Source organism: Apteryx rowi, unplaced genomic scaffold, assembly GCF_003343035.1.
Source record: "Apteryx rowi isolate R43461 unplaced genomic scaffold, aptRow1 scaffold_46, whole genome shotgun sequence".
Lineage (NCBI taxonomy): Eukaryota > Metazoa > Chordata > Aves > Apterygiformes > Apterygidae > Apteryx > Apteryx rowi.
In genome coordinates, this window is record NW_020450716.1 from 1821164 (window position 1) to 1846221 (window position 25058).

At 39.9% G+C, this 25058-nt stretch overlaps 2 protein-coding genes across 3 annotated transcripts in view; both read right to left on the reverse strand.

Annotated features, from left to right (window-relative positions):
- The window catches only part of MRPS6 (mitochondrial ribosomal protein S6), a 49515-nt gene that overhangs the window by 23137 nt on the left and 1320 nt on the right, over nucleotides 1–25058 (reverse strand). The gene's annotated exons all lie outside the window — the stretch shown is intronic.
- Nucleotides 3841–25058, reverse strand: part of SLC5A3 (solute carrier family 5 member 3) — a 22571-nt gene continuing 1353 nt past the window's right edge. The window contains exons 2-3 of one of the 2 annotated variants that reach the window (XM_026077645.1): nucleotides 22494–22566; nucleotides 3841–12202 (exon numbers count right to left, since the gene is read on the reverse strand). In XM_026077645.1, coding sequence (XP_025933430.1) covers nucleotides 9759–11900 — 2142 coding nt within the window. In that variant the 5' untranslated portion in view covers nucleotides 11901–12202; nucleotides 22494–22566 and the 3' untranslated portion in view covers nucleotides 3841–9758. The remainder of the gene's footprint in view (nucleotides 12203–22493; nucleotides 22567–25058) is intronic. The other variant, XM_026077646.1, reaches the window with a different exon arrangement.

The following is a 25058-nucleotide window of genomic DNA, read 5'->3' on the forward strand; positions in this document are numbered from 1 at the left end:
TTTCCCTTTGATTCCTCAAGCTTTCAGTCTGCAAGTGCCCAGCCTCACAGCTCCACCTCACAGCTCCACCTTCAAAAGATCCTGAGATGAGCAAGATGTAAAGCCTGACTTAACTGTCTAATCAAAACCTGTATCAAGTCATTCTTAGGCAAGTTAAAAAAAAAATCCTACGTATGACAATATTTTAGATGTATTCAGGATTTTAAACACCACAGAGCAGAAATTTTTCTCTTTCCTCTTCCCCATCCTACAAGACAAAAGATTACTACAAAAGCCCTCTTGAGAAAGCTGGTTATGACTCCTCTGGATAAGAAGTCCTTTGGTATAATTTTACATTTTATTAAGAGATTTAATATAAAATAAATCCTATGAAAATAGGCTGCTAAAGAAAAATAACACAATCAACCATTCACTCTATCCAGCAGCAGAATTAAGTTTATGTTGGAACTTAAGTCTGGAAGCCTCTCTCAAGAATGTCATCTACAATCAAGTTTCTCAAAATGAGACTAATTTAAAATAAGAATTTTAATTCTGGATAAGACCTACCCTCAGATGAGCTCTTTCTCTCAGTATCTCTCCTCTTACTCAGCCTTATTTTCCAGAGTGCATATGTGTCCATCCCTTGCTCCCCTAGTATTTTCTCTCATCTGTTTCTTTTTTGTATTCACCCACGTATTTAACATCAGCTTGGAAGACTCAGACATGGACAGAAGGGGTCCAAAACTGATGGCTGCTACTCAGAGGTAAGTTGAAGCCAAAAGCATCCCCTTGCCCCAGCTGTTTGAAAGGAAAAGGATGCCTGAATGCAGAGTTAGTCATTCCCTCAGCTGCCTATGGCCTCTATTTACCAGCATCTGTTCAAGTCAGGGAGTGGCCAGGAATCAAACCACTGCCACGCTGTTGCTGCCACTGCTTCACTTCCTGAATGCTTCAGGGACAAAGTCAGTGGTATCATCAGCAAGGAAAAGGGCTTCACTGTGTTGCAAATGGCACAAAACCTTACAAGAGTTTACAATCCAAGCAGTGTTTCTGCTGCCTCCCCGTCTCCCCTGGATGCACAATACTGAGTCCAGCACTTTTCCCCGCAGGGAGTAACTCGCTGTCTGTCTCTAACAAGGCACACATGCGGCAGCTCAAAACTGGCAGAGATTCTTTTGGTGTTACTGCTCTGGATGCATTCAGCATACTAGGTATTTTTCAAATCAGCTTTCACACTTCCGTAATTGAGGGAAATCTGCACAGCAGCAAGGCAAYTGGCACTGTGCAGCTTCCAGAAGACAAACACTACAACACTAGTTTGGTTCAGAGTCACAAGCTGCAAAGGCCAAAGACAGTTAAATTTTAAATCCTCTGGGTCAGACTCTTCCAGCCTTAGAGCTCTTAGCTCTTTGAGGAATTATGTGCAACTGTCCAAAGCATTCATTGCAGCAATCAAGTGTCGGGACTTTCTTGGAATACAGCCCAAACACTCAAGACCAAGAGTGTACCATAAGCACCATCTGGACTAGTCTAGGTCACTAACAACTCCCCCTCTGTAAGAGAAATCTTCGTTTAAGGACTAGAACTAGAGATCTGGTTCCTAATACTTAGCTGTTATAGCATCAAGCTCATCCTTACTGTTGTATAAGAATAAAAGAGTCAGGACTAGGACAAAGCTGAATGTGATAAATAACCAACTTTCCAAAGAGTGTGTGGGGACCATGGCCATAATTTTTAAAACCTCCTGCTTTTGGAGGAAATTAACTATCTTTGGCTCTGAACCAAAACAGCATTTAGCGTGGAAGTCACACTGCTTTGACCCACTGGTGTGCACCAGCAAAACTGAACCTTGGCAATTTCTCAGTCAGATTCTCCTGTACACTACAGCATATACACAGGGATATTCAAAGCTAACTTAGAAAACTAGTTTCGCAGTCTAGATAAATATTAAACTAATTGGCTGACTAATTTAAGGGTTATAAGCATCACAGCCATAAGGTCAAACTGTCATCTTACTCCTATCAGTCCATGAAACCCGCAAAAAATCATCAGAAAGACAAGTCACTAAGCACAACCTGATTAAATGTGCTTGCTAGACAGGCAGGAAAAAAGCACAAAACCAAAACTTCCTGGCTTGTTCACTTTCCTGGCACAGGAACATGCCTAGTGCAAACTAGGACAACCACATCCAAGGAGGGAGAATTCACTTTGGAGCCAGTAGGCAAAGAGTACGTATTACCACCACCTCCTAGAGTTTTTCCAGTGAACCCTCAAACTAAATGCTGTTGTAGCGTTTATTGAACCTGCCCACAACCTTATCGGGGCCAAGACTCCATACCCAAAGACAGAAATGGTAAAGTCTCAAGCATTTTTAAGTTAGGGATTGATGGAGTGTTTGTTAGCTAATAAGAATGGAACCAGCAAGGCCCCCTACACAGGGACAAAGAGGCTTCTCAAACCTCTTTTAAAAATCAGAGAAAAGGAAAGTTCTCACTGAATAGAGAATCACTTAATACACTAGTTAGCTAAGCAATTAACTAACAGCTAACTAATAAAAACACTGCATAAAGGAAAACTGGAAATCAGAAATCCAAACCAAATCTGCAGGCAGGAAGCTCTGCCCATTTGTCATCCCAAGTCCAAAACTTTCCCTCCAATGGTGTTTTGTGCCCATTCATTCAACAAGCAAGYGGCAAAGCTCCCACTTTTCTCTAAAAACACAGCAGCAGAAGAGAATATCAAGAATAATTTTGATGAATGTAACATTTTCCCTCTAGCTGAAAATCTGGGTTTAGTGTCCTCCCCATAACTTATGGGAACATACTTCCCATCTCTAGGAGAGCATCTTCATCACCAACCCATAGGTGATTCATCACCAGGCTTGCCCCCCTCCTTGCTGAAGTAGTGTCACCTGACAACAAGGAAGTCACGATTCACATTGAGTTTCCATGGCTATTAGTTCAAATACTTCCTTACGGGGGACAGGTATGAGGGGGAGAAGGATGTGGAAGACTCATGTTTGGTCTCTGCATCCAGAATGTGTTGATATTTTAATCTTTTTCAAGTAAAAATCATGAGCAGGTATCCCCTCCCCCTGCCACCGCAAAGGCAAGTATCTCAACAGTGACTACAAGCTCTAACTACTTCCCACGAGGGCTAAGTCAGCATCATGCTCAGCATTCGCAGAGCATGACTATTTGTGTGGGCTCCTCGGAGGACTCGGGCTCTGAGATGGATTTCTGGATCCCAGTCAGAAACAAACAGACGAAAGACACTATAACATATGGACTAAGGCAGTCCCAGAGGCACACCAAAGCACGACTGTAGGCATTTAAGACTACAGAACCAATTAAGAAGGTGCCTGGCCCATTCAAGAACTGGTTAAGCAGCAGCTGAACAGGGGCATTTAAAAATATACATATACATATATATAAAATATGTACACACACACATATACATATACTATATACACACACACACATATATATATCCATATCACATCACAATTATGGGCTCTACCAAGCAAGGCTGTACTGCTAAATGACAGCTCAACCGTATTGGGTTTTGCATATAAGCTGCTATTCTGCTTCCCCCCGCCCCCARTGTGACTTGGCCTTCAGTTTTGCAGCCAGACTCTACAACCATATTTTGAATCCTTAGGATCTTCTTGCAGTTTTAAAGAATCTGGGTTTCTTACTTCTCTAACTAAATGCCGTCAAAATCGCCATCATGCTCTGCTTCAAGAGGTCTGCCTTTTAATGACGGGTGCAGAATAGGAGGTATTTTATACATAGGGATGCAAGGCTTATTACAAATAAGAACATATGACATAATTATGTACAGGTTCTCCAAAATAGCTTCACAAGTATCTGTTCTGTTTTTTTTTTTTCTCTATTTTTATTGAAACTTTGTACAGAAGTTTTAAACATTTCCATACAATACTTTTAGACAGGACAAAATGCCATGGTAAAGGAATGTAAACTGCAAGAAACACGTCTGAAGTATCCAAATACTCTCTAATAAGAGTTTTAGTCTGAAGACTAATGCAGTAGGCAAAATAATATGCATACAGTATACAAAGAACAGTATACACAGGGCCAGCAATGCTAACTATGAAAATTTTGCATCAGATTTACTTCAAAGATTTATAGCAATATGATAATTCTATACACTAGACCAAAATTAATTTATCATACACTGTTTCTATGACAAAAAGCTTGTCATTATGGACAGTAGCAACTTATAAGTATAATTAAGCTGTATTAATCTCATTATCACTTCTAAATCTATATTCCTACTACAATATTTTTTTCTGTATATTGTCTTATAAGATCTTAACAGACCTTCAAATAACACTTGACCAAGAGAGACCTGGACCCGGTTATAGTGATCTTATCTACATGCCCATTTGGCTTATTTCAAAAAAAGAAGGGACAAAGGAAAAGGCAGTTTTCAAATGCTATATGATATCATTTGGTTTTGGTCTGAAATGTATTTTAGTTGAATAGTTAAAAAAAAAAAAAGGCAGTTCATTAACTGGTATTTTATATAAAATCTGCAGAAAAAATACAACAGCGACAAAAAACAAAAATACTTCACAGATATCTAAAAAACATCAGAGATACAAGGTAAAGCAGCATCACTTTGACACTGTGCTTTAAAAATAAGATGAATGAAGAGACTGCTCTAGTGATATTAGAAAATTTGCTTTCTTCTTGAAGAAGACTACTAACATTTTGCACAGCAACTATTTTTATAACCACCTCATTTAAAAACGTGTATTCATAGACACAGAGAATTGTCATATCATTACCATTTTTGCTCAAAGTGTCCGACTTTACACAGTGAAACTGATAATGCTAAGTGTCACCAGATGTCACTATACCATGAATTCAATATTAGAACAGAAGTGAAGCAAATGCCTTTAAACCAACACCATAAAAGAAATAATAGAAAGTGTTTTGTAAACAAAACAAACCACTTTGCAAAACAAGAGAGTTCAGAGATCTCACAGTGAAATCAGAAATCCTAATTATATATGTTTACATTCTAGGACTACTCTTTACCTTAGGCCAATTAAAGCACATTAAACCATTTAATTATATACAAACATTTTCTTTAAAAAAAATTTAAAACATTGCACACAAGTTTGCTTTTAAACATCACATAACAAGGTTAGTTTTATTTTCAAAACAATTACATTTAAGGGCACAGAACATACAGAATACCAAATCAACAGATGAATATTTTTGCTTCTCTATACATGCTAAATCCAAAGATTTCCTCAAAAAAGTTAAGAGTTTAGGGACTCCAACTTCTTCCATGTATCCTGTTCTCTGAAAGGGAGCAACTCCCAACACCTCCTTTATCTTAGGATTTAAAAAAATATATATATAAAAAAAATAAAGCTGTACGTTTTAAAGTTGTAAGCATCTTCTGCTTTAAGTGTTCATGCAGAGATCCTTTGATGGCTCTGCCCGCACCACTGTAACCTTGTGGGAAATCCTTTACACTACTCAGTTACAGTACTTACATGACTTGCATCAGAAGTCTCATGCTGGCCTTTCTGGGAATAGGGCAAAAAGGGGAACACAGAACTGGAGAAGTAAAAAATACACAGGGGTATACTGAAGGCCATTTCGATTTCTTACAAACTCTCACCATTTCCTTTTAGGTATTAGTAAAAGCTAAAAGAAAAAAATAACAGCTTTGGCAGAGAAAAGCATCAAATCATTCCTTTAAAAAAATTAAATAAGAGTAGTCTCCCAGAACACACTATTAAGCTTTCAAGAAGCCTTTTTCCTTTTTCTTTTCTTTTGCTTTTTTTTTTTTTTAATAGTAAAAGGCTCCTAACAAATTTCCGGGAGAAAATTCAAATACCTTAACAGAAAAATAAGTTAAGGGGAACAACAACAAAAAAAGGTGTCACTCCAAAATAAGCTTTTCAAGACTGTCATTCTAAGTTCAAGGCAATAAATAAACCAATCAGAACAGAGATAGAAGCAAGTATCCTTCTGGGTCTATCCCTGTATGACTAGCTTGTCCCACCTAGGAGGAAGTCAGTCATTAGATGTCATTGAACTGACTGTCCACTATGGGAGATAATTTGTAGTTTTACAAAACCAAAAAGTTGGCGTTTAAACCAAAACATATTAACCTGGGTTCATATCTCTTCTGAGCAGATCATGGTCAGAAGATTAGCAAAGGCATGTTTACGCTATAAAAAAACCCTGAAGTAACTTCTTACACTGTAGTCCATAACACAGGGTAACGTACTTGCTAACCAACAGACAGTTTGTACGATGCATTAATTTTTTTCTGATATAGGGCTTTTGTTAAGCAATTATTTGCAGCGAAGAATATTAGCAAGTTCTATGATCTCTAAGACACGGAAACAGAGTACGACTGAAGAGGCCAACATCAGGCAAAGGGTAGCATAGAAATGCATTTTTAAGTGACTGAAGAGAAAAACCACTGGAGAAATAATTTGCTTAAAAGCTTCTTCACAATAACAGTTCTAAAGATGGGGGGATGTAAAGTATTACTTTATTAAGATTCTGACTGACTGCCAGTTACTACTATGATTAATATGGCAACTTGTTAGTTTAGCAAAAGTTAGAATACATTAACTGGAATCTGGAGTATCTCAGATTCAAGAGTCAAAGGTTACACTGCACGTTTTCAAAGGATTATGGCTCCATAGAACGGCCAAAAGATTAATTTCATCATGGACCTGATTGCAATTATACTGAACAGGATACACACATCCTGTATATTAACTATTGCATTTAAAAAGGGTTCTGTTTAAATAGTAAATGACTTGGAGGGAGAGAAGAGGAAAAACAACCTGAGAAAGAGACATTATAAGCAAACCACTGTTCAGGTGGCAATAAAGCCATGCCTTCAGCTTCATAACCACATAAGGCACCCTGGAAAAAAAAGCAAGCAAGGATGAAGCAAGAGCAGCCAAGCAAAAGGGTCCCTGAGCTAACCTGACTTCACAGGTTAGATGGTAATGCATTCATTAATATTACAGCAAAGAGGACTGGTCTGGAAACACTCAAGTACCAGCAGCTGATAAAAAGACATGCCAAGTTAGTAAGGGACAGTGCCTGGTACACAAGTCTCTCTTTCCCTGTGCCAAATTAGGCATATTAGTCAGATCACAGCCTTTTAAGAAAATACTGTTGATCTGAGACTTATCCTTACTCTCTGCAAACTGTTATTCCTCATCCCACAGGGATCAGGCATGTTTTGCCCTGGGTTATTTCATCCTGCACAGAAACTTAACTGTTTTATATCTCTTTCTACTTACAGTATAGTATCATCCTTCCCTACCTCACCCCACTGATGAATGGACTTGAGTTTCCATTAACATTATATTTCACAGACTAGAATTTGATCTTTAGAAAGGATTCAAAAATATTTTTCTGAATGAAGCCAGTCACACCAACTGTAAGAAAATGTGTCTTTTCACACTGATATTAACAGCAAGATTCAGGTATGGTGACTCTTCTCTCCTCTTCCACATGTATTTCAATACAGCTCCTACACTTATCACCGTATTTCCAGCTACAGTATTCTATTTTTCAGTGGCAACAACTAAATACAGCAGAGAAAGGTGGGATATCTTGTCCTCTTTAAAATCTCAGAACTAACAGGACTCAAATTGCTTAAAAAAACCCACAAACCTGGAAATTAACCAGTTTATCTGATAATATGTATTACATATCACACTACCAAAAGCTATTTAGACAGCCTATAGCTTATAAGACCACTCTACTGGAAAACAAAATTTCTCCAGCAGTCAACAGCAGGATTTACCCAAATTTAATCTCCACAGAACTAATTCACCCACTAGGGTTTGGGTCTTGTATACATTAGTAAATTAGTGCTAGGGAAAAATTCTGGGACACTACCTTTTATGCTAATAAACTGTCAGCATGGGCCCTCGGACAGTTTTGGTCTCTCCAGTTAGCACTTTCCCAAACAATTCCCAGACAAGCCCAGGAGTTAAGACAATGGCAGGGATCCTTCCCAAAGGCAGTCTGGCTATGACCACTCTGTTTTGGAGGCTAAGAGAGTTTAATAGTGCAGCCAGACTGTGTCAGCTGGCCTCAAGGCCAGAGAACAGGTCCTGACTTTGTTTAGTTTATAAAAACACATGTAGCCAGACAGAAGCGTGAGTAAGTCAGGGCTATTGAGCTCAAAGTGCTGCTCAGTCCTGCTAAGGGTGAGAGTATGCAGGATGGTGACACACTCCTTTATTTTATAAAGGGGGAAGCGGAAGAGAAGTTTGAAGAAAGATTTAGGACCTAGTTCTGCAACCTTTCAGTCTGCCGAATTCCATCAGCTATCTGCACATAGAAGTCCTGTAGAATTAGAAACGGTCTTGGGTATCCATCCTTTGGGAGAAAAGAACCTTAGTACCTCAGGATCTCTAATTTTCTGTGCTCGCCTGGGAAAAGTTTCGTTTTTCTCAATGAATCAGAAGAGTAAACCTCAATCAGCAGCAATGCAGATTACTACTGCGTTCACTTTCTATCTCCTGACATGAAATCCCTTGCTAGTCATTCCTAAAAAAAGGTTTGATGGGGCAAGAGGGGAAAAAGGAGAAGACATTAGATAAAAGAACTCTGGTAAATAAGGACCACTTCCACCTCTTTCCCCCCTTCCTGCTCCTTTTGTCTTCCCACTTTTCCTACCCTCACGCAGACTCAGTTCGCAGCAGTGATAGGGTTGCAGAGCACTTCATTTTAGCTACTCATAGCAGAGGGGAAAAGTTATTTTTCTGTGTGTTTACCAAATCAAAGATATGCAAAGGCTGGTCTCACACATCTCTTTTTCCATGTGGTAGAACCTATGTGCAACTTTTTGCCTAATAAGAAGCTAACTCTAATCATATAAATGACAAAACAAAGCTAAAGGTTTGGGGACTGAAGAAGGTGTTGAATATATATTCTTGTATTTGTATTTACTACAAAACCTTAGTAAAGAGAGTACTCCTTTTCCCCTCTCCTCAACTGCCCGTTTGTCCTCTCCAGGTTTTTCTTCTTCCTTTTTTTTTCTTAAATACAGCATTTTTTCTATAATGGCATTGACAGTGGATAAAATCAAAAGTTAGACATACATTTCCTTACAGAGAAAAATGACAAAAAGCTACTAACAGATATCATGTTCTAAATACTACATGACGAAACAAAATATCATCCTGTTGTTCCCATAAGAGAAGAACTGAGAAACAAAAAAAAACTAGGAAGCAGTGAGCAAAATTAGTAAATATTAAGTTGGCCAAGGTAATACAGCTATGTAACAAATAACACCTGTACAATGATGTGCATCACAGTCTTACATTTAAAGTCTTCCAACACAGCTTTAGTCATTTAGATTTTACACTTACGTAAATGCTTACTTGTTATCTTCACCTTAATGCTGACTGAGCTTTATAACTGACTGACCTCAAACACAGCCACCTGCCTGCCTTTGGTATATTTATATATGTATACATGGAAAAAGAAAAGGTTGCTACTGCAAATGGCGGGGGAGAAGAACCCTAAAGGGAAAAAAGAAAAAGAGACACCACACAATACATTCTGCCTTCAGCAGAGATAGCACATGTCTCAAATGGTCTCTAAATTGGCTAAAATTGATTTGACAATTATAGCGTAAACAATGCCTGGGTTGCGGTTATGTTATTTGGAAAAGAAAAAACAAAAAACTCCAGAGACCTGTATCAACTTCTGTATGTTTAGCCATACCCTTAAAAGTTCACTATTCACTCACAAAGAGAAATAGACAAACATGAATATTCCAAGCGAACAGACACAGACCAGTCCAGTATTCAGTAATAGTTTAACTTTTGGAGTCTCTTCCAGCATTTGTAAACAAACAGTCTCTTCCTCGATCTCCCGAATAGCTCTCTTGTTCATGTTTTTACTTTTAAAGCCACAGAACCAGTCTATGAATTTCAAATGTCTCTCTCTATCATCAGTTTCTTCCTCGTGCTTTTTCTCACCCATCAAAGCCGCTTGTCCATTCGAATAACAATCAACTGGTGTCTCGACTTCAGAGTGACTTACAGAAATCACCGGGTTGCTGTCATCTCTGCAAGTTACCAGAAGATTGATATCCTCAGGCTTAATATTTTTAAGATTTTCTTCAGATTTGCCATTTGGAATGATATGATTAGCATTTTCATTGCATTTTAAGATGCTCTTTTCTTGTATTTTGTACAGCTCCCCCTTTGCAGTATTCTCTTTTACATTTCTGTTTTTCACAGCCCAAAAAGTGGTCGTTCGAACCTGCTCCTTTGTAGGCGGCGGTGTAAGGAGGCTTACTATAACGGTCACAATTCCAGTGATCCAGAACAGAGCGGTAGCAACATACATGTAATGGATATTTTTGATAAAGCTGGGCCTAGTATCCGGCTGGTTACACTCCGGAGCACGATAGATAAATGCCAGTACCAACCGTATCGCTCCAAGAGCAAACCCAGCCATTCCACCATAGAACGCCCCCTGTTCATTGCAACGCTTCCAAAAGATACCCATAAGAAACAGAGCAGCCACTGGTGGAGTCAAATAGTCTGCCACCTCTTGAATATAAAGGTACATCTGACCTCCTTGCATTTCTACTATTATGGGAACCCAGGCAATGCTTATAACTACCATGAAAGCCACAAAGACTCTTCCTACAATCATCAGTTCTCTAGACGTCGCGCTCTTCCGAATGAGCTTGTAGACATCAAGCGTAAATATGGTGCTGGCACTGTTGAATATAGAGTCCAAGTCACTCATCAGTGCAGCAATCATCACGGCCATCATAAGTCCCCGCAGACCAACTGGCACAAGTTTCATCACCAAACGTGGGTAGGCAATGTTAGAGCATCCAGCTCTGCTTCCGCAGACTTGAAAACAGTGTTCTGGATTAATACAGGCGATATCATCTGCAAACAGTATTCGTGAAATCATGCCTGGGACAACTATAATAAACATTGGCAGTAACTTTAAGAAGCCTGCCATCAGAGTGGATCCTTTGGCATGAGCAATGTTTTTTGCTGCTAAAACTCTCTGCACTATGACTTGATCAGCACACCAGTACCAGACAGAAGCTGGAGTCTGTCCCAACAGAAATCCAGGCCAGGGAATATCTTCATCTGTTGGCTCACGCAACATTTTAAGAGCATCAGGCTTTGGGTCGACATTGCAGGAATTGGTATTGGAAATGTTGTAGGTTAACAAGATAGACGTAATATTTGGTGATGCTAACATGTACCTTTTTTTAACTTCTTCAAACCCACCAACCTCCGTAATACTTATGATCATAAGTGTGAGGGCACCAATAATCATAAGCAGAGCTTGAAGCGTGTCTGTGTAGATGACAGCCACAAGACCTCCAGTCACAGTCAACAGTGCAGTCATTCCAATAAGGAGGATAACTGACAAATAGAGGTTCCAACCTAGCGATTCTTGAATAAAAAGCGCCCCTGAATACAAGTCAACTGAAAGTTTGGTGAAGATATAAAGAATTAGAGACAATGCTGCAAAATATATTTGAATTCTATGCCCTCCAAAACGCTTGGACAAGTATTCAGGCATGGTGTATACTCCTGACCGGATGTAGACAGGGACGAAGACCCATCCTAAAAGCTGCAAAAGCATTAAGGCGTTGAATTCCCATGCACCTACTGCAAATCCACTTGCCGCTCCAGATCCTGCGAGCCCAATGAAATGTTCACTTCCAATATTGCTCACAAATAAAGATGCACCAATAGCTACCCAGGTCATAGAACGCCCTGCCAAGAAGTAGCCACTTACGGTGCTTCGATTGTATTTCCACATGGCAAAAAAACCTATGCACATTACCAGCACGAAGTACAGTGCCACAATGGCAATGTCTGCTGTTTCCAAAGAAGCCCTCATTTTTGTAAACAAAATGACTTCGCACAGCTGACGTCCAGTTCTCGCCCCCCAGCAAATGTCTTTTAAGCAACACGTGAACCAGTTAACATTTATCAACACTGCGGATCAAATTCTTTGTCCCTTGGTTTGCTGTCCTGATGCTGGTGGTTGTGGTACATTTACTTTCTCCGCTTCTCAAATGGAAATTTGGAACTTAGCACGCACTTTTAATCCACATTCCACAAGAGCATCAGCCTTAACTCAGTTGATGTAGGAGAAATTCTTAGTTGCAGCTAAGTTTAGTGAGGCCTACTGTACCAACCCTGCAAGGCAGCAAAGACAAAAGACAAAGATTCAATTAGAGAAGAATTTCATGAAGTAATGAGAAAAAATTTGAAGTCTAGTAAAACAATGACTGAACACCACAGACTTTTCCCCTTATATTTCCTGCTATATTTATGCAATCCATAATATACATAATTAAATATTCATAAAGCTAAGAAGTAATGTCTTTTATAAGTCAACTTTAATGTCGTATACAAGTATCTTAAGGGACGCAGCAATTCTAGAGCGTAAGTGACCCAAATTCCCCAGAACAAGGCAAGAAACAGAAACACATTTTAGTATTCTTTACTTTTGGCTCTCGCAGGATTCAAGTCTATTTCTCAAGCCACTAAAAAGGCCTTCCTCATTCAAGCAACTATAGGAAAAAATCACTAAGGAATGTTAACCTGGCTAGTCATTTCCTGGTTTGCTCAAGCACTGCACCCCAAAAATCTTGATAGATTCTGATGTCACACGCATGCACTTGAGACACCAGCTGGCTACTATGACTAAAAAAATCAAAATGAAGTCATAATGATGTCAAGAAACAACACAAGCTTATGACTAACTGGAGAATCAAGATTATTCTGCAGGTTATAGACAAGTTTGCATCTGTCTGGGTTACAGATTATCACAGGGTTACATTTTACTCTGAAAGCTCTTCATACATATTCCACATAATCTGAGCAAAGAAAAAGAGCTATTCATGCCAAATGAAAAAAGCAAAGTTATTCCTGACATCTGGCTCTAGGGTATTTCTATCTGCACCTGCTTGGCTTCACAATTCTTCAGGAGCACTGTAGGGGCACCAGCAGGAAGAACCATATGGATTTTGGCAGCAGTCAGTTGCTAGGATGCAGAGAAGCACTATTCCCAGCATCACCCCTTCAGACCCAAGCATGAAGAGGATCACAGGAACATCAGAAGGTTTTGAGGCAAAGCAGACCCTGCTGTTCTCCTGAACCCCCAAACCTTCCCAATTCTGCCAAAGCATTTCAGGAGACATAAGTGCTCATTTAAATAAGCAGGACTGAAGTGAGCAAAGTGGAGGAACGGGGATCATGAAAAGATTCACCGGCAGACCAGGTGGGAATGGCAGGCCTACTGAAGAGCTGCACAATGGCTCCTATCCCCATTATTTCTGCCTTGGAAAATATCATTCATTTACATCCACCCAAAATCATTTCATGAGCTTAGAGAGTGCTGGGCACAAGATTCCTCTGCTTCCTACACCAAATAGGCACAGCAAGGGAAGAAATGTCCAAAGAAAAGAACAAGTTTAGTCTAAAGATCAGAATGCTAATCTTTAGCATTCAAGATTATTACAAAGGAGTAAGGGGCAGGGTTTGATGCCATTCCCCTTTCCCCACCTGCTGGCAAAAGTAACGTAAGCACAAAAATCACTGGAACCTTGTTCTGCCCATAAGGTCTACTAGAAGTGCTACCAGCATCAGTTTTAGACACTCCCCTTCCATTCCACTTGAGGAAGCATGCCAGCACTGTGCTGGAGTGCACATTTCCCTATTAATTCATCTATGAGCAATACAACCACCTAGAAAACTTACATTAGTATTTGGTGTCTTCCTGTTCACATCCTCGTAGGAAGTTTGTTTTAAAGAAAAAAAAAAAAGTAAATAAAAATATTACAGATTCTCAGATGGCCCATAATAAACTGGAGCTAAGGTTGAAAATGCACACAAAAACACTCCCTGCCTTACTTCATGCCTTACTCAAGGTAGCAAAGGTGCTAATGTGAGAATGTGTGTTTCTCATTAAGGCAGATACATTTTTTAAAAAGGCTTACAGCAAACCACAACTTCAGCCGTAAGGAGAAATGCACAATCATGTTATTTGTACAAGCTGGCTGTTTTTCAAGAGTAGTTCAGAATCAGAAAAAGATAATAAGGGTTCCCCACCATCACCACAAACCCACATGAGAATATAGATATTCATTCTGCTGGAGTTATAGCCAATAATGACAGGCTATGGAGACATGGCACAAAAAGGACTGATTACAGTAGTGTGCTAAATTTATCATGCTCATAAGCCTCAAACCACAGATGTATTTTAAATTCTTCCATAAAAGAATTCACATTTATCCCCACCCACAAAAGGCAGCAGAAGTTAAATGGTCTACTCCACGGTTTAGTTTAATCCAACACAAAATTATAAACACTTCAGATTGTGTGACGCCATCAGTTACAAGTAATGCACTTTTCTTAGTTGTAACTGCTTTTGTATAACACTTCAATAGTATTGCTTCTTTTACTACATTTCATTAAGATTTGAAATGCAACTACGTTCTAATGTTTATACCAAAAACATAAATATTTTAAGGGAAGTGGAGGAAGAGATTTTACCGAGACACAGTGGAAAAGAAAAAAACTACTATACAGAAAATTAGAATAACGGGCAAGCTAAAAAATTGTAAAAATATCTGTATTCTCCCTTTTCTATTGTCCTGTTCTGTTACTGCAATATTCTAGACTTGAACTTAAGTTCACTTCCAAACTTTTTCCCTCCAAGTTAATCAATGACCTTGCAAAACTATACTATAAAATAACCTACATAAATCAAAACAGTATTTTATGACACACTGTCTGTTTGATACAAGAGGTACCCAGTGCGTAGTATGAATATTACAAGCACATTCAATCCCTCTGAAAAGCATGTAAGTAGAAGATGCACCTGCCCATGAATAAATTGTGCATTTCTCAATTAGGACACTTTGCCAAACCACTGTGGGCTCATTTTAAACAAAATAAACAATACATGAAGAACTTGAGCATTTTCCACTGGAAGGTACAGCCAAACCATTTAAATAAGCAGTTGCATAGAGTCCTGAACCATCACCTTTGTAATCAACATCTGAAATTTTCAGCTTGCTTAAGCAGGAAGGTGGAGAGTTTTCAGTAGCCGCTATAAATTTGCTGCACTGTCACTAAATTACTGTACTGAAGTGGCCTCTTGTACCAGTTTCTTATTAGACCTAATTCTAAAATAATCCTAGAACTTTTTTCATTACTAAAATGAGACTCGTCCCTCTGAACTTTCAGCAAGTTATGACCTCAAGTCTTAAGAAGGACTTTTGAGACGCCCCATGCGAGTTTAATCTCAAGTTATTAGAACAGTGTACATTGTGGCACTGACAGAAAAAAAGACAGAAAGACAGCACTGCTGCCAAGGACTGTGAATTTTTTCCCTAAAGCTGTTTTCTGGCTGGATCATATCAAAGACACAAGACAATATTTTTCCCCTCTTGTCTGAAGATAGAAGGCTACAACTCTGGTGAAACAATGCATATCTCTCCAACAGACAGCTTGTCCTTTAAGAAAAAAGTCTCAAGGAATTCCCTGAAGAGAGATTAGATAATGTGAAGCAGATTTAGGGTGGGATTTTTAGGAGGAATTTGTATGATTGTTTTAAAGGGAAACTTTCTCCACAGTCCTTTTCTAATAAGAGGAACCTTTAAATATGCCAGAATCAAACTACTCCAGCCCCAAAACACTTAGGATGCTGCTTAAAATTTGGATTCTACTTAGTCTAGTCCTCTTTCTTGCAAATGGGAAGTTTCCCAGTTTACTTCCCTTTTCTCTTACCATTCAGAGTTGTAAAGAAATGTCGATAGCTCATTAACAGTAGAAGACCAGCCCCAATCAGCAATACTTTCAAGGGTTAATACGATGATACAGGCAGCCACATCTATCACACATGGTAGCACTCACTGCCAGCAAGTTGAGTACATGCTTCACTTTGTTCACAGGCTATTGAGTAGTTTTGAGGTCCTTTCTTAGAAACAAGATTTCTCCTCTCCACTCCCACCTTCTTCATACAGGGGTATGTTAACTCATACTAATAGCACTACTTATTGAACAAATCACCCGCATGAAAGAAACAGAGTCAGATTGCCCGGTTCAGTATCTTCTATATGGAAGATATTAACATTCTCTCTCCCAGAAAAYAGAGCAATAAAGATCCAGTACTTCAAGCAGGCCTGTACAACATTCAACCCCACAAGTATGTTGTCTGGCCTGCTCACACTGTAGGCTACTTCCTACGGACACACAAGTGAGCTCCTGCCTGCCTACTGCTCCACAGTAAACACAAGGTTATTTGAGGTATCCTACCTCTCAGAAAAACAGAGTAAGCTGCATTTCACTGACTGCAGCATGCTACCATACAAAAACATGAACGCACAAACGTTCTTCACAGAATAACTGATACATATCAACTTATCCCTGTGTAGTACATGACCTTGTGAAAGCAGGGGCCTCCCCTCACGGGCTGCTCAGCAGAACCCTAAACATCCAGCAACAGCTTCAGGATTTGCTCCTGGAAGTGAGGAACTGGGGCAGATGGGCCAGGGTGGACTCTTACCCAAGGCAAACAAGGTATATATAGCAAGAAGCAGGAAAGCTCAGAGGCACAAGTTCAGCTGTAGCATAGAATAAATGAGCAAGGTCTGGACAGGCTGGAGCAGAAGAGTACCACATTTAGGAGCTACCTGAATCAGCAGTAACTTAACTAACCTGCTTGCCACAGAACAGCACAGTTATCCACACATGGTCTGCTGCCCTGAAGTGGTGCTGCTTTAACACCTCCACTAGCCTTGGAGAACAGAGGCACTCTAAACCATCATTACCCTAAAAGCCTAATTATTGATGCACGTTGCAAGGTTCAAGTTAGTGAGCCAGTCAAATGCTTTTATGAGCATGTAACGCACTTTTTGGTCTGGAGTTTCAGGAATCTCTCCAGTACCGTTCTTCATTTCACAGTACCATCAGAATAAACAGCTTGCTCCATAATACATTCTTCTCAGTTCTTTTTCTAAAGGACTGCTCAAGAAGGCTCTAGAGAAATAAGTAACCTTACAGTACACAGTTCAGCAGGAGAAACAAAGAACCACAGAAAGCTGCACTGCATTTGTCTGTTAGAAATGTAAAGTTACTGTGGTATATTACTGCAGCAGTAACTGGAGAAACGTAAGGCCAAGTGAAGCAGAAGGGCAAGGTGACTGAGTGTTAGTGCAGTGCTTCAAATTAGTTTTCATTTACATTTCTTCCTCTCATCCCAAATGTATACACCCATCTAAGGCAGGGTCACATTACACCTTTTATTTAAGAAAATCAGCAGAAGAAAGAAAATGCAGTTTTATTGTAGTGCTCATGCAGTACTCTGAACAGAAGCTGCTGAAGAATCACAAAGTAAGAAGAAGATAGCTCATTTTCTGAAGATTAYGTTGCCAGCAGTGCCTCAGCAAGCCACTTCATGCCACTGCCTCTGGCTTTCACATTAGGTTTGCTTCTTTCCCTGTGAGTCCCCAGCACTGTAAGGAGTAGCAGATTATTTGCTTCCACTGTTCTTCCTAAAACCTCGAACGTATAGGGGGAGGGAGACAGGGGCAGAAGAAAGGAGGCAGAAAAGTTCCTTATTACTTGTTAAAATTCAAAGATACCAGAAAGAAAGCCCATGTGCTTCACACCTACCTAGGCATACTCTAGTCTGTTAATCAGGTCTTAAATTTGAGCTGATGGACTATTCCTTTGTAAGTTAAACTGATTACTAACTTAAAGAAAATGTGTAGGTAAATACTTCCTTTTCCCCTTGCCAAGCCACAGAATTGGCTTATGTTTCCATAGGCGACAAATGCCACCCAAATTCTCAAAGAGAGCAGGAAGTACCACTGCTCAGCACCACTGAGGAACAGCACCACTCTCCTTTGGCAAACTGGTCTTCATCATAACTCAAGCAGATGATGACCAGAGGCTCAGCTGTCCAGAAACACTATAAGCAACTCCTCCCTCAGCAAGAAAACCATGCTTTTCTTTGCAAATAGACAATCTTTGCAAACTTGCAGATAGAGTTTTCACTTCTATGCAGCAACTGGAAGTAAAAGAGGAAGGAGACAGGGGTACAGAGAAGTCACATGGTTTATAGTAATTAAATAAAAAGCACAGTAGGGCATACAGGAAAAGTGAGCAAGGCATTTTAAGGGGGAGGGGGCGATAAGAGGCTGTATCCTCCAGGTGATGGCAAAAGGTTTGGAAAGATGTCAGCTGACATCTTCTATACTGGCARCTGCAGATGAACACTGAGCCTGGACACTCAAATTCCTTCTCAGAGACCCCAAAGCCCAGATGAACAAACATTTTCACTGCCACTGGCAAGTAGTATTTACCTGTAGATAAGTTAGCTTAATGAAATGCTTAGTGACTAAGAGCAACAGCAAGATAATAGGTAAAGGAAGCACAAACATGCAATACTTCATTTCCCTAGAGGATTTGGGACCACATAACCAAGTTTCCTGGGTGCAGAGCACAGATGTTATTACCATCAGCAGAACACATGGTAACATCTCTACGAAAGTGGACTGTGTTCTTAGGGGACGTGAAGAGTAACCTCTTATAGGAGGAATCTGGCAGCCTCCTTCAGAGGCTCCTCCTGGTATCAGGAAGTTCACACACTCGTTCTTCCTTCTACAGAGACCAAATGCCACAAGCTCTGTAGGAGCTTTCCAGCATCCACTAGGCTTTGGCATGGCCACAGATAAGCCCTGAATCTGTAAGTTAGAGGCAGGTGTTTCACCAACTATTCCAATCTCTAGAGTGTTAGGGGTGGGGTGCTACTTTAAAATAAATAAATGAAGCATAAAGCATATATATATATGCTTTAACATTCCATTACTAGTGTAAATGCTAGAAGCTAGTTTTACACTAGGAACACTTCCCTGTACTTATTTTTCCCTGAAGAAYAGTAAGAGTCAAACTCATATGTAATTCTTTGATGCTTTAAACATGGATTTTGGAAACATGCATAGCATTAAAGCAAGCAAGCTTTCAAGAGAGTCTCAAGTTTTGATAGTTAAAGCTGACACTTAAACTACTTAAGTCAAATTGGAGTAACAAGCAGAAGTATCTATGTTTCAGCTTAACCAGAAGGAAGCCACAAGGAAAGGAAAGTGCAATTCCTTAGAAAGGCTAGCTACAAGATAGGAACCTATGACCTAGTTGGTGGTTATCACCATTTACCAGTAGCTGACGTGACTGGCATTTTTCTTTGCCAGGCTAAGAGTATGTGTTGGTTCCCATTTGAAGAGGATTTTGGCTAGCAGACTACAGACTTCAAAAGCTATTTGAGGATGAACAAAGGAGCAGTGGAAGTGTCAGCTCCCGTGCAGTAGATAACTGGGAAGAATAACAGAGGAGAAAATTCTTTCCAGAATTTCTAGGGAGAGAAGAGGGAAAAAAAGAAAAAAAAAAACACACATACACACACTCACACTCATTAAGTTTATTCAGGACCAAGTTCCCATCACTTTTGTGGCAGCCCACAATCATTCCAAGAATGTAATGCATCACAGGTTTTACTGATTGGTGAGACAGAAGTTTCAGGGACATATATAATCCTAGAATTTAAGTCTGAGGCCCTCCAAGCTTCTTAGTCTGCTAGGTGCTCTTTCAATACTTCAGATGCTTCTTGAGGATTTTAAGAAACCAAATGAGGCTTAAATAAAATTATTACCTTGGTTATAAAACATCTAGTACTACTCTAAACAGACTTTGCGGCTAACTACACTAAAAGATACCAAAGATGCATTTTTGTTAGTTTCAAACACGCTGACTCCACTGAACACATTGTCCTCATCCATCTATGCTCTCTATGTACCTTTGTTTTTATTTATTATTCCTGAGATGTTTGGACAGCTGAAGCACAAAGACTGGCTTGCAAGTTGACAAACCAGGATTAAAAACAATGTTGAGAAACAGTAGGTCTTATGTAGTTATCCAAATTCATATTTCTTGAGGTCACAACCCTTCTCCTATAGCGTCTGCTGTCCCATGCTCATTTTTCTCCCTCTTCCCCATCAAGGGGGCTGTGTTTCTGTAGCACCTCATTTCCAGTATCAGTATTTTAACTAGTCTTCCCACAGTACAGGTCCTTAACTTGCATCAATTCTTGCCTTGCTTTTTGTTTTCACTTCCCATCTTTTCTGTCCCCTTTCTACGTAACTTGCAATATTTTGCCTCTCTGCTTTCCATTTGATTTTCTTCCCCCACCCTTCACTTTCTTACTGGCTCTTCTACAGAATGGTCACACACCAGAGATCTTCCTGTTGGTTCCACTGGGCAAGTAGCTTTGAAGACAACAACCTGGTGCCTGGGAGCATCCTCCACCACCACAGCTAGGCACTGCAGAGGCAGGTACAAGCAACTGTTATCGGACAACTGCTTCCACATAAGCAGCTCTTACATTGCCACAGACTTGTAGTGGAGGAGGTCTGAGCAGCTGTGGCTCAAACAATTAGCAGCCTGCACTGGCTGAGTCTGACAAAAAGCAAGGCAAGTGACTCAACATCAACAACCACAGAAGTAGATTTTCAGTGGAAGTTGCCAGCATTACAGCTCTGAAACAAAGGAATTGGAGAAATCGACTCCTGAAAGAATATGTAAGCAAGCAAGAACTTCCATAGTTACAAAATCTGGTATGTATTATGCATTAGAAGAAAGCAAGCATACACATGCATTCATACTTAGGTTAACTTAAAGGATTATTCTAAGTGATAAAGTTGACATCTTACAGTCAGTGACTCTTGACAGATTTTACAACAGTGGAGAGCAATGAAGTAGTTTGGTCAATACAAAAGGTTCTCCTTCCTTCTATTTCAAAAGTTAAATGATAGAATATACTCTCATGCTGAAGTAAACAAGCATCTCCCTGATCATACACGTGATGTGTTGGTATGCATACAAACACACAGTAGACATGAGGAAAGACAGACAGCTAACAGAGAATAGCACATTGCTAAAGAGATAAGAGGGGCAAAGGGGAAAAGTCTTATCTTAAAGGTTAAGTCGCATTTCTGCCCACTGAAGAGTTGCTAGCCAAATCCCACTGCAGTCATCCAGCATGGATGCAAGGACCTGCCCACAGTCCCACTTCTGCGAGAGTCCCTCAGTGCCCAGACTTGAGGCTCTAAAGCTTAGGGAACAAGAGTTGCAGAGTTAACTAGCGCATCCCATTACATACATTCGATCAGGCACATTGCTTAATATACTAAAAAAGCCTGTCTAAACCAAGAGACTTTTGTACAAAATGAGTACTAAGCTGACAGCAAGAATAAGACAGTCAACTCCGCCAAACTCATTTAACTAACAACTATTTGCTATAAAAAGGTTTAGACCTTTTTTGTAGAAGAGAATAATCCTCTACCTCCCCCATACCCAAACCAGGAACATATCCCACACTTGGCAGAAATTTAGAAGAGAGGCTATTCTCAGATCTTAAGATAAAAGATGACAAACTTCAGCCAAGAAGGTATTATTCCCAAATGCTATCTGTATCACACGCTTCAAAATACAATTATTCTCATTGAAAAGCTTAAGTCAGAAAACAAAAAGCTGACTCCTACAAGAAAGTCTACTAGGGATCTCATAGTGTTCTGATCTCATCTTTTAGTTCCAATTCTTTGGCCTTCTTTCCACCACCACCACCCCCAATATAAAAGTACCACTCCTACTACTTCCCCTTTTGTGATACAAGGTGAAGAGGAGCCTGTTTCAACCTACTGAAAAAGCCAAAGAAAACAGAGGAAAATTTTTGTCCAATTTCAACCTATTAAGCTGGGGGGGAAGGGAGGAGGATACGTAGAATAGGTAGGTTAACCAGAAAGGAATGAAAATAAAAAACAGTATCTGTCTGCATACTGCCCTCTTTATTCACCCCCCCCCTTCTTCCTACCAACAAAGATATCAAAAGCCCAATTGCTGCAGCTGCCTACACAGCAATTAAGTATAATAGTCAAGATGTCAAGCAACACTGCTGCCCATTGCTTTGGCTTTCCTAAAATAGCTGAGTGATCTACACAGCAGGTAGGGAATTTTTGAAACACGGCAGCCTGCTCGGAAGCAAACAAACAGATGTTGAGTACAAGTTACACTGTGTGAACATGTAAACCAAACTGAGACCAAGATTCACTGTAGTATTACCAAGGCAGGGGTGGGGTTCCCTAGTCCAGGTATTTGCTGAAACAAGATAATTAAGTGTTACACTATGGTTCATACTATGAATTTGTCCTTTGTTACAGGTGAAGTGGGGAGAGAAGAGCACACCAATATCAAAATATCAGGATGCTTTCTCATTTTTTAGCAAAACTCTCATACAAAGTATTTTTGAACTGCCCATTCATCTCAGTTACAAAGTTGTTTTGTCAAAGACAGGTGTCCCAGCTCACAAGAGTCAAGCAGCAACAAGAACAGCATGGGAATACCTACACACATGGTAATACCACACCTTGTCTGTCCTATGTGCCCCAGGCTGCCAATTTTCCTTGGAGAGTGTCTCGTATTGCCGCCCTGTGGTCAGTCTGCAAAACAGCATCAGAGCAATAGGAAGCCATTTCCAGCTCTTCCTTCCCCTCCCCTCCCCCCTCCTTTCCCAGCTCTTCAGGGACTTTCAGCAGCATTAGGAGGGAAGCAAGAGGAAGCTTCCTCAAAGATTTCTCCTTTCCCCAGCAAGCAAAACCTCTTGCAGATTCAGTAGGAAAGGCTAGTTAAGGTCCTGCTCTGCCACAATTCCCCTGCTGAAAGCCAACTATCCTGAGAAGAGGTTAGAAATAATTAGCAATTCACCTACTGCTGTGAATAGCAAAGCTTGGAGCATGAACAACTATGTCTTCAGTTTGTGCATCTACCTTCACAACAACTGTAGACTTTGACTTAGGCTAATGAGGGCAGGCAATGGGTCTTTACACACATCTGTATGTTACTGGTAACAGYTAACAAGTCTGCCATCAAACTCTCCAAGCTCATCGTATTATTTGTCGGTAGTGCATTGAAGAAAGCCACACACACAGGCAAAATCTATTATTTTCACTGTAAGTTACAGACATTTTACATTACTGTCATCATACCTTTCTTTTCCCAAACCATCTCCTCCATGCATTCACACAAAAAGTTACATGATCCAACTCTCTCACTGTAGTTACTCTTCAGAGAGTACAGTGGTACCACAAAAAAAGCAGAGAAGTGTTTTTTGGGGGAGATTTTTGGTTGGTTGGTTAGTTTGGGGGTTTAGGTTTTTCCTGCAAGCCACTGACTGGGGTCTGTGCTGACTGAGGATTCTGTCCATAGACAATTTACAAAGCTKAATTGATATTTTTAGTATAATCAAATACCTGATCATACAATACCCACAAAAACATGAGAGAATGGTTGTTCAGCTTTGACTTCAGAATAAAGTCATGCTCTTTTGTGAAAAATATACATGGACAACTGGGGATGAAGTTTCAAAACAGAGGTTTTCCCCCTTTCACCTCCCTCCACCCCCAAGATTTTGGGTACTGCATTTTAATGCATCAAAAGGAAAGCTGAAGGGACTTTGAGGAAATCTGCAGAGAATCAAAGGGGCACAGGAGCATCAGGTAAGACAGATGGGTCATGCTTTCCTACAGAGAGTGTCCCGTAACCATATAGAGGCTATCTGGGTAAGGAGAAGACTAGCACAACAGGCAGAGTCCACAACTGCAAACAGAAGCCACATGCAAGGGAAGAATGAGGGATCCCCAACTCGAACAGAACTAGTGCTAGGGAGCAACAGAGACTAAAGCAAAAAAAAAAAAAAAAAAAAAAAAAAAAACACACACCAAACACAGCATTGAGGGTTTATTTTACCTAGATCTATGAAAATGCTGTAGTAAGTATTAAAAGTTATTAGGGGCGGGGGGGGGGGAGGGAACCCATATAATCATGATGCTAGTCTCTAAAGAAAAAGCCGTGAAAAACTACAAGATTATAGCTCTAAGAAGGTTTTTGCTCAAGCTGCTAGGGAGCCCACAGAAGTTAGTGACAGCCCTAAAGCATAAGAAAGCCAGGCTGCAGGGGCTTGGTTTTTTGCAAGGCAAGGGGCTGTCAGAGGTGAGGAAGCATGCCAAGGAGACCAAGAGAAAAGCCAGCACTTGAGCAAGTCTCAGAGTAAAGTAGCCGTTAGAGCATGCAGTTGTAGTATGGAGGGACTGACACGGTAGCCTGGTGAACATCCAGCTGGGGTAGCTTTATCAGAAAGCATGAGCATCAAGCAGCAGCATAATTTATTTGGTACTTTGTTAGATATAATAATGCTCCATCTTCTACAGGGAAGAGTTATATAGTAACTGCATAATTTCAAAACATTTTATTAGATTCAAATTCAGGTCTCCCTATTTTGGCTAATGAAAGCATTATGCTTGAGATTAAGCACTGTTATGGAGGGCTTTAGAGCAACCCATTTGTCAGGATTCAGCAGAATCACTCAGCGTAATCAGTATACCAATGTTTTTAAAGTATTTTCATTTCACAAGAAAGGCGGCAACAGCAGCTACTTATCTGTATACAAAAAAACACCAAATCTGGTGTACTGTAAACAACAAGAAAAACAGTGTCTAGAGATGAACTCTCTAGATTTTAGAATTACAAAGATAGGTTAAAAACAGCAGTATTCCTGAACCAAAACTTAGTATTTTACCATAACCATTGAGCTAAAAAATACCTCAAGAAACAACTATTAGGAAATAGAGAGCCAAACTTCAAAGAATAAAAGGTTGCAGATATTAAGTCTTGTGAGTGTACCGATCAATGCCCATTAGAAGCATTTTACAGCTGAAAGCTTAACCCTGCATCCCAGTGCTCAAATCCTAGGAATCAAAGATCCTTTTTACCAGCACAGCACTCCATGGCATTCTTTTAGTTAGTTTATTAGTGTCTCAGTATCATGTAAAATTTGCTATACTTTCTCTCCTCTTCCATGTTTTTAGCGTTTGCACAGCATAAGGGAACTCCCACATTAACAGCAGGTAGAGAAAAAGTATCTCATCACCTATGA